The sequence below is a fragment of the Silene latifolia genome, chromosome 8 (genome assembly GCF_048544455.1).
Source record: "Silene latifolia isolate original U9 population chromosome 8, ASM4854445v1, whole genome shotgun sequence".
Taxonomy (NCBI): domain Eukaryota; kingdom Viridiplantae; phylum Streptophyta; class Magnoliopsida; order Caryophyllales; family Caryophyllaceae; genus Silene; species Silene latifolia.
In genome coordinates this window covers 103,011,732-103,026,228 of record NC_133533.1, presented here as the reverse complement: position 1 = coordinate 103,026,228, position 14,497 = coordinate 103,011,732, and the positions used below count along the sequence as shown (strand labels likewise).

Here is a 14,497-nt window from a genome sequence, read left to right as displayed (position 1 = left end):
AAGATATACTATACCTCATTCTCGACAGAAGACTTTACTATACCTCATTCTCGACAGAAGACTTTGGAGTCGTCGTAGGTTCAACTTTTCTGCAGCCTGAAACGTATGTTTGTATCAGTTGTCCGAACACAAATTGACACCGTTCTCATTAAACAAGGTGCAACATAATTTAGTCCCTAAAATCCTAAACCTTATTATGGCACGGGGAAAACCCGTTGTCAAACATTCCACCATGGTTCTGCAAAAGGAACAGTATCAAGGAGGCACTGGGATATATCATATATGTAGAAAAACAAGAATGTTTCTCTGTTACACAGTTTACAGAGAAAAACAAAACATGCCAATGCTTGAGGAATACTCTACTTAATCAAACTGTTACAAGGACATGTGATGATTGCATAAGAATGTTTGCTGCAGTCATAAACAAAATTTAGACAACGCCACTAAGGCACTAACTTTAATAAAATTTCGATAAAGCTTAGAAATGATTACCCAATTACAATTACATTAATCCTAGAGTTTCGGACAATTTTCTTCAGAAAATGTCGTCTGTCATTAAAACATCTGCAGAGTCAAGACAAGAATGTTATCATCAATGACGATGATTTGAGATCGCATTGACTAAATACTTACTCTCTGCAACATAGTCAATCTTGTCCGCTTTCACTACTGTTGCCTTTACCCTCTGCTCTTCACCATAGCTCTCCTCTTTTACCTTAAGCTTGAAGAGAAATGGCATAAAAAGACTGCCACGAATAATTGATGCAAACCTCTCCTCGTCTTCCTCCTCATACTTCAAAGAGTACAACTCTTTTGCAGAGCAGCCCATTATCTCTTCACCTGTTTCCTGAAATGCCGTCACCCACGTCAATCCCGAATGATCTTGAATTTGTGCTTGAAGAAGATACCGGTAATCACACTCCTCAAATTCTTGATTGCAACGGTCACACACCCAACTCGAGTTTCCTGATTTAGTAACTTTCTTATTACATTGCCTATCTCCAATCATCAAAGGGCAAGCAGTATAGCAGAAAGTGTCGGATTTTATAAAAGATATGGTTGCCCTGATAGTTACCCAATCTGGTTTCTCTGATCTCCCTAGACCCTCGTCCTTAATCTGAGAGACTGTTTTCCTAATCTCATTCTTCCCTCCGAGGGGTGTTGCATCTCTTGAGATAGATTGGGCGGTACTATCTTTCCCACCTCCACAGAACCAATCATACAAACTCTGTGATTCAGGGATATCAGGGTCAATGAAGAGCTGGGTAGAAGAAATTGTACCAACAGATTTCCCACTGAAATCATTGACTTTTGCAGCTTTGACGGCAACAATGGGAAACTTCCCAGATTCAAACAGTTCTTGGAGTTGTTGACCTTCTCTGTTACAAAAATCTCCCCATAGAGTTAGGTCAACACTCCGAGAAGACCCATCTTTCAGATTTATAATTCTTCTCTGAGTTTCCATACCATTCTTTCTCATTATGGGGACCGAAGGATTAACTGAAATTACAATACCAATAATGTCCAATATGGAGTTGTTTTCAGCAGTCTCGATTTCACTGATAGGCCTGAAGTTGAATTGCTGTTTAGGAATTGAAACATCCTCATCCAGACAAAGATCAACAATAGAAGTGGACTCCAAAAATATTTCCCACTCGTTTTTCAAATGATTAAAATTCTTCTGAGCTGGTTTTAGGCTACCCTTTGAGATCAAATAAACCTTTCCAGCCTCAATAACATCATAAAAGCGATCAACAACCGCATTAAAGCAGGTAACACGAATCTCTCCGCCATCAGAATCAAGGAGATCAAAGGAGAACACCTTCCCATCACCTTTGGCATTGTTATAACGACGAAGGTCTCCTTTTGCTGTAACTCTTGCTTTAATAGCCCAACGACCCTGATAAGGGTTCAATGCAGCAATTGGAAGTATGCGAGCCGGTGCCTCATTCTTCACAATTGGTCCGTGATTTTTATAACTAGGAGGTGGCTGATATGGAGGTTGAACAGCTGGTCTGTAATTTTGTGCATTATTACTATTACTTGGTGCACTGAACTTATTGGGACCTACACTGACTGGATTGACGCCGACGTTAGAGGACAATGTTATTCCGGCAGAAGAATTGGCTCCAGGCAAGGCAAGAGATGGGTTCCCTATAATGTCACATTCTAGAATTATAGTCTCAAAGTTGAGGATAACAATAACCCTGCAAAAATAACGAGACAGTTTAAATTCCTACAAAATGTAAACATGCATAAATAGCGTTAAGATGCCTCTGATTTAGACCTCCATGAACGAGAAAAACCTGTTCAAATCACAATTCCCCAGTTTGAACGAAAACAACCATACTAACGCAAAATAATCACATTAACATCAATTCAAATCTAATACGGTATTACCACTCACTTCTGTGAGAGATTCAACTCCCAGTCAAGAGAAAAGTCACCATGTAATGATGTTGTCATAGCTTAAGTATTTCCTCAAGTTTAAACATTAAGAGTATATCATCACCAGCAGATCCAAACATCATGCAACAATGTTTTACTAATTAACTTATTTGTTCATTAAGTCACCAACACAGCAAACGGCTAACCATTCAATGAGAGAGTTGCAATCTCACCATCATTTTGAGTTCCTCGGTCTAAAAGAACAAACTATTCCTCGTTAAACATGATCAACATTTCAATCTCGCAACCAATCCTTTTCTCTTGAATCATCACATAATAATTAAGTTCAATTTCAACAAATAAAACACAAAAATATCTCAAAGGATCTTGTAACCACACATCGCTTCACAAATTAATGAACTACAATTCATTTCTTCTAATCTATCCAACAACAACAACAACAACTCTGTTAGATGCCTAAAGGGCTCCTGCAAATGGTAGAGTAAGGGGAGGTCGATTCTAGGAAGTACCTTACATAGAGATATTGTCTCCGACCAGAAATTAATGAAAATTGCGTCGAAAATTGCATTGACTGCTACTCCATTACTCCACAAGTACAGAAACAACAGTGAGTTTAGTGAACTTTTTGCTTTATGCTATCATAATATAGAACCTAAGAGTAATGCGTCTTTGCTGGAAATTTATTCTCTCCTAAATCTTTTCACCTCAAAATGTAACAGAATCATTAGACATTTTCATTGCGGCTCCGACATTATCCCTTCCACAACCTTCACCTCTCTCCGTAACCACAAACAAACATGGATTTCATCCGAAAAACGATTTCATAACAAGCGATTAGCATTTCAACACAGTTCTATCACACATTACAATTAAACAACAATAAATTGCAGTAAAACATCATCTAACAAGTAACAACAATCAATCAACGAAAAACGTAAACAAAAGAAAACATACTTGCGATTTTGGATGGGGCTACAAATATAATCAATTAATTGAATAACGGAACCTTTGCGAACATGACCGGATTTAACGCGATCATTGAGTTGCGTAGCAATCATAGCTTGACCAGTCGCAACGGCGTCCCATAAAAGAAGACGGTAGCGGTCTAAATTGGATCCGACTGGTTTAATATCCAAGACTTGAAGCAAAGGTTTGGAATTGACGTCGCCTTCTAGTATCGCCGCTAACGCGTTCCTAGTCAGATTCACCGCCATTGTTGGATTGAATTCAAGTTTGATTTGAAGAGGAATGAATGTTAGGGTTTTGAAATGGCGGGTTATTTTGGGGGTGATGTGTTTGTGTTGGTTTGTTGGGGGAAAATAGATTAAAATTGTGGGTGTCAAATGGAACCAACCGACTTTGTGGGTTTAGTAGTCACTCACTCACTCGTCAACCATCTCCCCTACTACTAAGAGAATAAAAAATAAAAATTCTCTTAATTTTTCTTCCAAAAGGCATCTACTTAAATAAGGTAACAAGTAAAAAAAATTATCACATTATTATCTTTTCAATTAATATATTCTTATAATTAAACTCTAATTTTTTAATTAAAATTCATATTTATAACTTTTTCATTAAAATTCATAATTTATTATGCAATCATTTTCATTTCCATAGATATTATTCTTCATCAATTTCACTCTAAAATTACGCAAACCTGCTTCTTAAGCAATCTTTAACATAATTATTGACATCGTTTACACCTTAAAATTAGGTAAATTTGTTTCTTATATTGTCCTCATCAGTTACACTCTAAATATGATGTATATTTTAAAGGACGTAACCATTTTTATGTATTTTTTTAATTAAAAATAATAATAAAATATTAGTCTAATTATTCGTAAATCGTGTTTTTAAGTGCGTGCTATACTGTATTTACCTGTTTTTTGTTATAAGGTTTATACGCATTTTAATTACATTTTACATTTTTACATCATTTAATTGTAATTTAACGTCATAAATTAGTTTCATGCAATGATATAGCAATATAGAGTTAATTTTTATAGTAAAGTAAAAATGATTTAAGACAAAAATAACTTAACTTAAAGTGTCTTTTTGTAACACTACGGATTTTTATAAGCTAAGTACTCGACCGAGTAGTGCCTACTCGGCCGAGTAATGTCAAAAGTGTATTCTGCTTGGCTTCTGCCGAGGAATACTCGGCCGAGTATGATGAATACTCGACCGAGTAGAGGATACTCGGCCGAGTATGCTCTATACTCGACCGAGTACCCGGTCCGTCGAGTATTATTTCCGCGGTTTTATTTGGGAATGGTTAGGGCGTTATATATTACGATAAACAGTTTCTAATTACAATTTACAAAACCTAAAACATCCTACGACGCTCTCATCATCTCTGAATCTATCCTTTGGGTGATCATAGCAATTGTATTCTTTCCTTTGATTCATCTTCGGTAAGTCCCCATCCTTATATTCAATGATTGATATTTAGGGTTTGTCTTTGATCATGAATTGGGGGAAATGGGGTTTTGCAGTTAGTGATTGGAATTATGTGATTGTTGTTGTAGGTGACGATGTGGTAATTGTTATGCATTTGTATGATTGATTGCAGCATAGCGGATTGCGAAAAGGTAGGGTTTCTCCTACTCAAGATCGTTAATTGATTGAGATTGCATATGTTTTATAATTGTTGTTATCTCGATCATCGGAGGTTGGGTGTTGTGGTGACGGTATTGGTGTGGTTGTCTTTGTGACGATTGTGGTGTTGTGACAATTGTGATGCTTTGTGTGTGTGATTGTGGTGGAGTCACTTGCGGGAGTGGCTTCACACCCTAGTTCGCCCTCCGTGGAACCCGTCACGGGAGGGGATGTGCACATTAAGGGACAGGGATTGTTAGTCGCTCGTTGATGAGCTAGACTAGGTGGGGATGGGTGCGGTCACCCATCGCGCGAGGATTACCCGTTGCGATGGGTAATCTGGCGGGCTACACACTTCGGTGTGTAGTCGGTTCTCGTGTGAGATCGATGATCACCGGGTTGTATTGTTGTTGTCTTATATTGATGGAGTAGTCTCGACCCCGTGTTGTTGTTTTGTAAAACTGCGGTGATCCATTCGGGGATGGTGAGCGGTGTGACAGTAATGCGGATGTTTAGCTATGAGACAGTCATGGGGAGTCATCACGTCAAGTCTAGCTTCCGTTGTTATGAGTTTAGATGTCTTGGATTTCATCTGTATTGAGACCTTGTACGTTTATTTTGAGTTGGTTTGAGATAATGTAATCTTTAACTTTTATACTTTAATAAATGTGGTTTGGAATTTGTAACTTTGATATACTAACCTCAGGAAACCGAGATGGTAACAACCTTTCATGCTAGGGTAGTCCTTGGTAAGGTACCTTGGTATGAGGGGGTGTTACAAAGTGGTATCGAGAGCGACGATTCCGGACCAAAACAAATGAACCCAATGAACTTAGGGAGTCTAAATAAAATGAACCCGGGAGAGTTGTTTGGAGTCGCCGCAAAGACTGGGAGACGTCCCGAAGTCGCATTAAGGCCCTTACGATCTCAAGCCGGTCACATGGGGGGAAACTGTTGTATGTTTGAGTCATGTGAGTTTGATATTTATAGTTTGAATCTTGTGCATGGTTGGATGAAATGATGCAAGAAGTGGAATGTAATAGTTGTTGAAAGATGCATCGAGGATTGTTGATGTTAAACTTTGCGCATGAATATGTTGGCATGTTAAGTGTTGGAACATGGTAAAATATGAAAAGTGAATTGTGAAATTGTATCTGGTTGATATTGAGCATGAAGAATGTGATCATGTTACCTGTTTAATACAATGTTGAACATGAAGTATGGTAGTGGTACATGTGCTTATGAACATGATGATTTTAATGCTTGATTGTTGGTAGAAGCATGTGATTAAGGTCATGCGTCTATATATGTGAATGTCGTGTTTAATTTTCATGTGAGTATGATAAGAGTTCACTTGTGTACTGGTTTCTTGGAGTTTTGAGTCATTATTGTCTGTTTTATGCATGTTAAAGTTGTTTTGATAAGTAATTTTGATTAGTATACAAACCGATTTTGGAAGGGTGTTCTTAAAACTGTCATAAGTCGAGTTCTAGAAACTATATTGCTGTGATTCCAGGTTGAGGTGATAGCTTGTCCTCTTAAGATTCTAACGATAGGTCACACGCCCAAAATGACCAAGTAACGAGTGAGATATGACTGTTTTACGAAAACTGGACGGTCTTGAGAATCTGCAGCGATACTCGACCGAGTAGTCCCTACTCGGCCGAGTATTTTTTATACTCGACCGAGTATTCCATATTCGGCCGAGTAATCTCTCTGTGATAATACTGTTTAGCGTCTGGAGTCGTGAACTCGGCCGAGTAGTCTCATACTCGACCGAGTAAGGTCTACTCGGCCGAGTATTCCCAATACTCGACCGAGTAATCCTTCTGCGACAATTGAGTTTGCTTCTGGAGTCGAAAACTCGACCGAGTAATATAGTTACTCGACCGAGTACCTTGTACTCGACCTAGTATGTTATGTACTCGACCGAGTACCTCATTGGGCGGCCACTTGAATCGATGGCTATGTTCTTACTTTTGTTTTGAGTCGGTGGCTATGTTCTTACTTTTGTTTTGAGCCGGTGGATATGTTTTTACATTGTTTTGAGTCGTAGGGTATACACACATGTATGTTTTGAGTCTTAACGCATTCTTTTATATGTGAGACGGTCTTGATACGTAAGTTACCGGAAGTTATGACATGGAGAATGATGGCTTATGAGGGACATGTGTTGGGTAAGGAAGACATGTGTTAATGTGGTTGTGAAGGATAGTGGAAAAAGAAAAGGGAAGAATGATGAGCTAATCGAGGTAAAGAGCATGTTTTGTGAGATATGATGAGTGATATAGTTGTGTGATGAGTAATATAAAAGTAAGTGTATATGGGCAAGGGTGATGTAAGTGTAAAGAAGCATGAGAATGAAAGATTGAGATAAGGGATACGAATAGTGGCATATTTGGATGTGTAAGGATTTATTGAGGAAGACAGCTATGATAGAGTTGCTTAAGGATATATGTAATGGAAGGTTGTTGTAAGAAGATAGGAAAGAGAGGTATATAGTGAACTTAAAGGAAGTTATGTCGCGATGTGGATTTGTAGATAGTGGCTAAGTTTGGGGAGTTGGAATATCAAGGGGTGAGCCTAGTGTGTAATTCTTTGGACAAACGGTATGAAGTGAATTTTGGTTTCTAGAGATGCGAAAGAGAGATACGACTAATTGAAGAGTAACTGTTAGTGCGTGGACTTGATGGTGACAAGGGTGAGTGTGAAGCAAGATTAGAGATGATAAATGATAAGAAGAATGATAAGATATTTATATGAATTAATGGAATTAGAGTTGTGGAGCTATGGAGAAATAAACAAATTACTAAAGAGTTAGGTAGAGAGAGGAAGGCGATGAATTATTAATTAGTATTATTGAGTAAAAAGGGGGAAATAAGGATGGAAGTAAGTTGGGAGAATGTTGACCGGAGTTAAGGAGCATGAAGGTAAGAAATTATGGAAATGTACGATATCCCCACTAGAGGGTGTGAGTTAATGGTTATATAGGAGAGCAGGACGACGTGTTAGCCGTGAGTTTCGAGGTATTAAGGGAATAAGGAGCTTGTAGAGTGGTTACACGATCTGAGATTTTGGTGGAGAGTTAGGTAACGATATGATAAAGGATAGAATTGGGAATAGTGTTGAGGTAAATCTTGTTGATGGATTGGATGTTCGTTATTTGGGATGATAACCAAAGAGAGAAAACGGATTGTGATATTAAGAAGTGATAGTAAGAGAGTAGTCACATGAAGGATGTTGGTGCCATAGTATTGTCACTAGTGGTTGAGGATGATGTTACTTTAGGGAAGCTAGTTGATCTAATGAGGTTGATTTTGTAGAGACCAGATAGATATGTATGGTTGTGAGAGAGTATAAGATGTGGTTATATGAGGCGGTTGTTAGTAGTTGAGTATTAATGGTATGGTTACATTTGGCAGGGGGTGATGGTTATGCGGATGGGAGAATATGTTATGAGGGGTGTACGAGTTAAGCTCGGGTGAGAGGTAACTTTTAACAGGTGGTAACTTACGCGATCAGGATTGACTAGTTGGATGTGATTACGGGTCTATGATATGTGTAAATGTTTGTGTGAGGTTCTGACCTCACAAGAAGTGGTATGGTGTGATAATTATAAAGTTATATGAATGTTTTGTAATTTATGTTGGGTACGGTATACTAATGGAATGAGGTCCAAAAGGTAATAATTTGATTGATCTGGCATGGATAGTTAAAATCGTAGGTGTATTGATGATACATGTATATTCCGTGAAAAGGTATGGATGATATGCATGAGATTCTTGTATGTTTATTCCGTATAAAAAGTTGTGTTATGGTCGAGTAAAGTAGTTTTGAGTAAGGTCTCTTGTCCGGAGAGTTATACTGAGTCAGTGTTTGTGGGAATTATATGTGGGCGTGATGTTTATCGATGTGGTTGTTGTGCCTCGGGTGGTGATCCGGGCACGATACTTACTCTTGTGATGCGGGTATTTTCGCACTGCGGTGCGGCTGTTGGTGGCGGTGTTGCGATGCCGTCACCGGTTGTGTGGAGTAGGTGAGATGACTATGATACGAGTTTTTGAAAGTGCATACCAGTTAAACATAGATTGTTATTTTGTTTGTCATTTGTTCCTTGTGAGTTTTGGTTGAACATAAAGACTGTTGTTTTTGTTTGTTGATGTTTATTACCAGTTTCGGTTTGGGAATGAGGGTAGAGGATGATATGAAAGAGAGTTGTATATGTTTTCGTTGTTATCATGGTATAGTGATATTCTGTTGATGAGACACAGTTGTGATAGGTTTTACTGTAATTTTGATCTTGTTCTAGATGAGGCTTTGGTAGACATGGTAATGATCTGATATATGCAAGTGATTCGTAGAACTGTTTAGTAATGATCTGATATATGCAGATGGTTCATAATCCTTTGTTGAGACAGTGAGTGTAGGGTGTTGAGAATTTGTGTCATGTTAAGTTATGTATGAGTTTTGCGGTAATGAAAGAAAAGAACTTGAGATCTAGTGTGAGTGTACGTAACAAGTGTGGAGTGTGAGTTATGCTTTTGGTGATATGAGTTTTATATAGTTTATATAGAGAGGTGTGTCATGTTGCGGTAATGTGGAAGAGTTGATGTTTCGGGTTAAGTTAAGGATTTTGAGGTATAGGTTAGGGGGTGTGACGAGTGAATTGAAGGATAAGAGTTGTTTAAGTAAGAGAGCCTAAGATATATGCATGGCGACAGTTCAGATTATGAGTGGTTATCTTTGACATGCGGTGGTGATGGGGATAATGAGGAAATATAGCTAGGATTTAGTATTAGTGAGTTACGAGAACGTAACACTTATCTTAAGAGGAGTAGGATGCGATAGAAGATATTTTTTTATGGTTGTGCATATGGTAGTATAATTGGAAGTAGAGTGTTGGTGTAGCATAAAGGTCGGATATTTGTTTTGATTAAAGGTCATGACCGTGCTTGTAGTAGTTCGATGTTTAGCAATGAGAGAATATTTCAACAGTGTTGACAGTTGAATGATGATATTTATGAGTTCGAGAGTTTTGGCAGCTGGATGATGATGTTGATGAGTGTGAGTAAACTTCGAGGACGAAGTTCCTTTTAAGAGTGGTAGAATGTAACATTCCGTTTTGATGGTTGATCTTCTTTTGTGGATTGTCTTGGTATTGAGTGCTATTGAGTGTTATGGAAGTGAGACAAGATTGGAAACATTATTTTGTGGTTATTCGATAATGTTATGGAGTCAATATCGAGAGGATATGTTATTTAGTAAGCGTGGTTAGTGGAGCTGGTGCTAGGTGTCCATGTTTTATAGGTTGGGTTGGAACTTCGGGGACGAAGTTCTTTTTAAGGGGGGAAGATTGTAACACTACGGATTTTTATAAGCTAAGTACTCGACCGAGTAGTGCCTACTCGGCCGAGTAATGTCAAAAGTGTATTCTGCTTGGCTTCTGCCGAGGAATACTCGGCCGAGTATGATGAATACTCGACCGAGTAGAGGATACTCGGCCGAGTATGCTCTATACTCGACCGAGTACCCGGTCCGTCGAGTATTATTTCCGCGGTTTTATTTGGGAATGGTTAGGGCGTTATATATTACGATAAACAGTTTCTAATTACAATTTACAAAACCTAAAACATCCTACGACGCTCTCATCATCTCTGAATCTATCCTTTGGGTGATCATAGCAATTGTATTCTTTCCTTTGATTCATCTTCGGTAAGTCCCCATCCTTATATTCAATGATTGATATTTAGGGTTTGTCTTTGATCATGAATTGGGGGAAATGGGGTTTTGCAGTTAGTGATTGGAATTATGTGATTGTTGTTGTAGGTGACGATGTGGTAATTGTTATGCATTTGTATGATTGATTGCGGATAGCGGATTGCGAAAAGGTAGGGTTTCTCCTACTCGATCGTTAATTGATTGAGATTGCATATGTTTTATAATTGTTGTTATCTGCTGATCATCGGAGGTTGGGTGTTGTGGTGACGGTATTGGTGTGGTTGTGCTGTGACGATTGTGGTGTTGTGACAGCTGTGATGCTGTGTGTGTGATTGTGGTGGAGTCACTTGCGGGAGTGGCTTCACACCCTAGTTCGCCCTCCGTGGAACCCGTCACGGGAGGGGATGTGCACATTAAGGGACAGGGATTGTTAGTCGCTCGTTGATGAGCTAGACTAGGTGGGGATGGGCTGCGGTCACCCACTGGCGGCGAGGATTACCTGTTGCGATGGGTAATGGCGGGCTACACACTTCGGTGTGTAGTCGGTTCTTGTGTGAGATCGATGATCAGCTGGTTGTATTGTTGTTGTCTTATATTGATGGAGTAGTACTGACCCCGTGTTGTTGTTTTGTAAAACCTGCGGTGATCCATTCGGGGATGGTGAGCAGATTGTGACAGGTAATGCAGATGTTTAGCTATGAGACAGTCATGGGGAGTCATCACGTCAAGTCTAGCTTCCGTTGTTATGAGTTTAGATGTCTTGGATTTCATCTGTATTGAGACCTTGTACGTTTATTTTGAGTTGGTTTGAGATAATGTAATCTTTAACTTTTATACTTTAATAAATGTGGTTTGGAATTTATAACTTTGATATACTAACCTCGGGAAACCGAGATGGTAACAGCCTTTCATGCTAGGGTAGTCCTTGGTAAGGTACCTTGGTATGAGGGGGTGTTACACTTTTGATGGTAATAAACTTTCCGTTTCTACCTCTTACTAAGATTATATTAGTACATTATAACATTAAGGTCTCGTTTGGTTGCCCACCCAATTCATGGGAATTCTAAAATCCCATGAATTGTCGTTTTGGGAGATTGATTGGTTACCTCATTTTTTATAAAATGGGGGAGTTTCAAACTCCATGGGAGTTTCGAACTCCTACATGATGGAGAATTGAACTACCTACCTCCTCATGGTCATTGCAAACTCCTAGGAAACAAATATGAGCAACCAAACATATTCTTGCAATTCATGTGAATTTCGATGTAGGAGTTTAAATCACGTGCATTGCAGGTTAACACATCAATTCAATTCCTGTATGAACCAAACGAGGCCTAAATGTACAGTTAACTTATGCAACTAATTTAATGGGAATGTCTTTTTGTAAAACAAAACTAAAAAATACCGTGCTGTAGCACGGGGATCTACACTAGTTTCTATTATCTTCACTATTTTCTCCCCATTTTCTATTTAATACACTTACTAGTTTTCAACCCGTGCAAAATTGCACGGGTATGTTTTTATTAAGATCATTGATATAATTATTAACATTTAAAAATGTAAAACAAAATATATGAATATTTTATACTCTATTTGTTTTATAATGATAACAGGTTAAAACACGTGCAAAACATATAAGGATTTAAAACTTAAACATGTTTTAAATCCGTGATATTAATGTACGAATTCGGTGTTATAACATGATATATAATATATTAAAATTATACGTTAAAAGTTTATACATAATAATTATTATGTACAAATTCAATTATTTACTAACACAAAATACCGAAGAAAATATTTAAAATATACTTACCGTCATTAAGTAAGTCAACGGATGAGTTTTCTTGAGTTTGTGAACAGTCTCCACGTGAATAGGATAAGTTTATTACATAACGACCTGGTCTTTCTTCATTTGAAGTTATAGAAGGAAGAATTTCATTTAAAGGTTCAGCATACTCGACACATAGATCTCTTACCAATCGCTCAACAACGTCGGTTAGACTACATATACCTCCTAAATCACGTTATTATAAACAATTATGAATTAAAATGTTAACGCACATGACTAACTATGATATATAACAAATAGAGATAGATATATTCCTGTAGTGGTGGAACTAAGTGGTGTAGTAGGAGGATTCAATTTAGAAAAGACATTACTGACATTATCAGTACGTTTTTTAGTGAAAAACGTTTTACTTCTCTCTCTTGCCGTTTTCGCCTGTAATTGATCAGGCGTTTGAATAAGAGCATCGACATTTAATGCTCTCAATACTCAGATCCGAGTTGTTCTTGTTGATTGGCAATTGTTTATTTTTTTTCACATATGGAATTTTAAATTAATTAATTTAAGTAAATAGGATTTTTTACTTGTAATTTTAATAAATTAATTTATGAAATGTTTTAATTTCGTAAAGTGATTTGTGAAATTAATTAATCTCGGGTCCTACTTGACCCGAAACAATTGAGTCAAGCTGAATCGAGTTGAAACTAATGGCTCTAACCCTAATATATGCTTCTGGCCCGATTTAAACCACATGGGTCTGACCCGAATTGATCCACGTGTGTTTGACCCCATTTGACCCACATGGATCTGACCCGACCCACATAGGTAGGAGCTGACCTGACCAAGTTTGTTTAGTTGACTCAAATTTTATCTTATGTAAAATTTATTTCCATAGTAATAAACTTTCAAATCGTCTTTTAATTACATCAGGTTTTTTCTGGACTTGCACGATTGTTGATTGGTGATTATGAGAAAGTGTAGGCTCATTCGAATCTGTTGAGAATGGATGTTAACCCATTATTCCAATTATTAATTTGTTATTATCGTAAATAATTTATTTGGCGATTCGATTCAAGGCTACGTTCTATTATGATATTATGATGATAATTTGGCCATAAAAACGAACTTGTGGTAACGGAAATTAATTGGTAGCCTTGAAGGAAATGTAGATTCATATACACTTAAAGAGATGAAAAAACTATATCTCACCATGTGATATTCGGATTTATGGGCACAAGTGAGTTCACCTACTCACTTGTTCTTGAGCTTTCCAAATGGATGAACAAGATCTAAGAATAAGATCTCTCCCCAAGCTTTATACCCAAGGCTTAACACTTAATCTAATTAATATTATGAATACTAGTATAATATTAATCTAGTAGAAAAAAGGACCCAAAATTATTATACATACTTAATAATTTCGGCTATATGGGAGAGAAGAAGAAGAGAGAGTTTTTGTCTCTCTAGAAATCTTATATTTTGATGAGTAAAAAGAATGAATAAGCATGCACTCCCTCTTAGTGAATATTAGGCAAAATAAGAAAAACAAACTCAAGTGTTTTTACTTCCCAAAACCGGTGGGAGTGGAGGAAGGAAAGAGCCAATGCATGAAATTGTTGCTCTTAACAATGTTCATAGGCTTGCATGGCTAGATTACTTTATAATCATTATGTTTTCTTATTTAAAATATAAACATAATATTAAGTCCATTCCCCTCTTATTTTCGGCACTTTACATAACATGGTGTCCATATTATTTTTGTCAATTGTCTATATGTTACATGTCACATGTCACATATATTTGTTATGTAATTTTTAACATATTAAAAATCAACGTATTATCAAAAATACGTCACATACAAAAATTGACTTAGTAATTTCACAATTACTCGTACCAAAATATTTTACCACTTTATAAATCACAACAGTTTGTATTTATAACAATTCATTCAATTCAATTGTCACATTAAACAATTATTTCATC

General features: G+C 37.3%; 1 protein-coding gene across 1 annotated transcript; it reads right to left on the bottom strand.

Annotated features, from left to right (window-relative positions):
• Positions 1–252: 252 nt before the first annotated feature.
• On the bottom strand, positions 253–12,206 carry LOC141597159 (replication protein A 70 kDa DNA-binding subunit A). The gene is made up of 3 exons (XM_074417517.1): positions 12,156–12,206; positions 3,364–3,806; positions 253–2,207 (listed from the first exon to the last, which is right to left on the bottom strand). The coding sequence occupies exons 2-3, from the start codon at positions 3,621–3,623 to the stop codon at positions 593–595; spliced, it is 1,875 nt and encodes a 624-aa protein (XP_074273618.1). The 5' UTR covers positions 3,624–3,806; positions 12,156–12,206; the 3' UTR covers positions 253–592.
• Positions 12,207–14,497: the final 2,291 nt, after the last annotated feature.

Excerpts from the sequence above, each read along its gene's own strand:
- LOC141597159 (XM_074417517.1), bottom strand. The coding sequence starts at position 3,623 with ATGGCGGTGAATCTGACTAGGAACGCGTTAGCGGCGATACTAGAAGGC. Across the intron at positions 2,208-3,363 it reads AGCCCCATCCAAAATCGCAA|GGTTATTGTTATCCTCAACT; the intron begins GTATGTTTTCTT and ends TTATTTTTGCAG.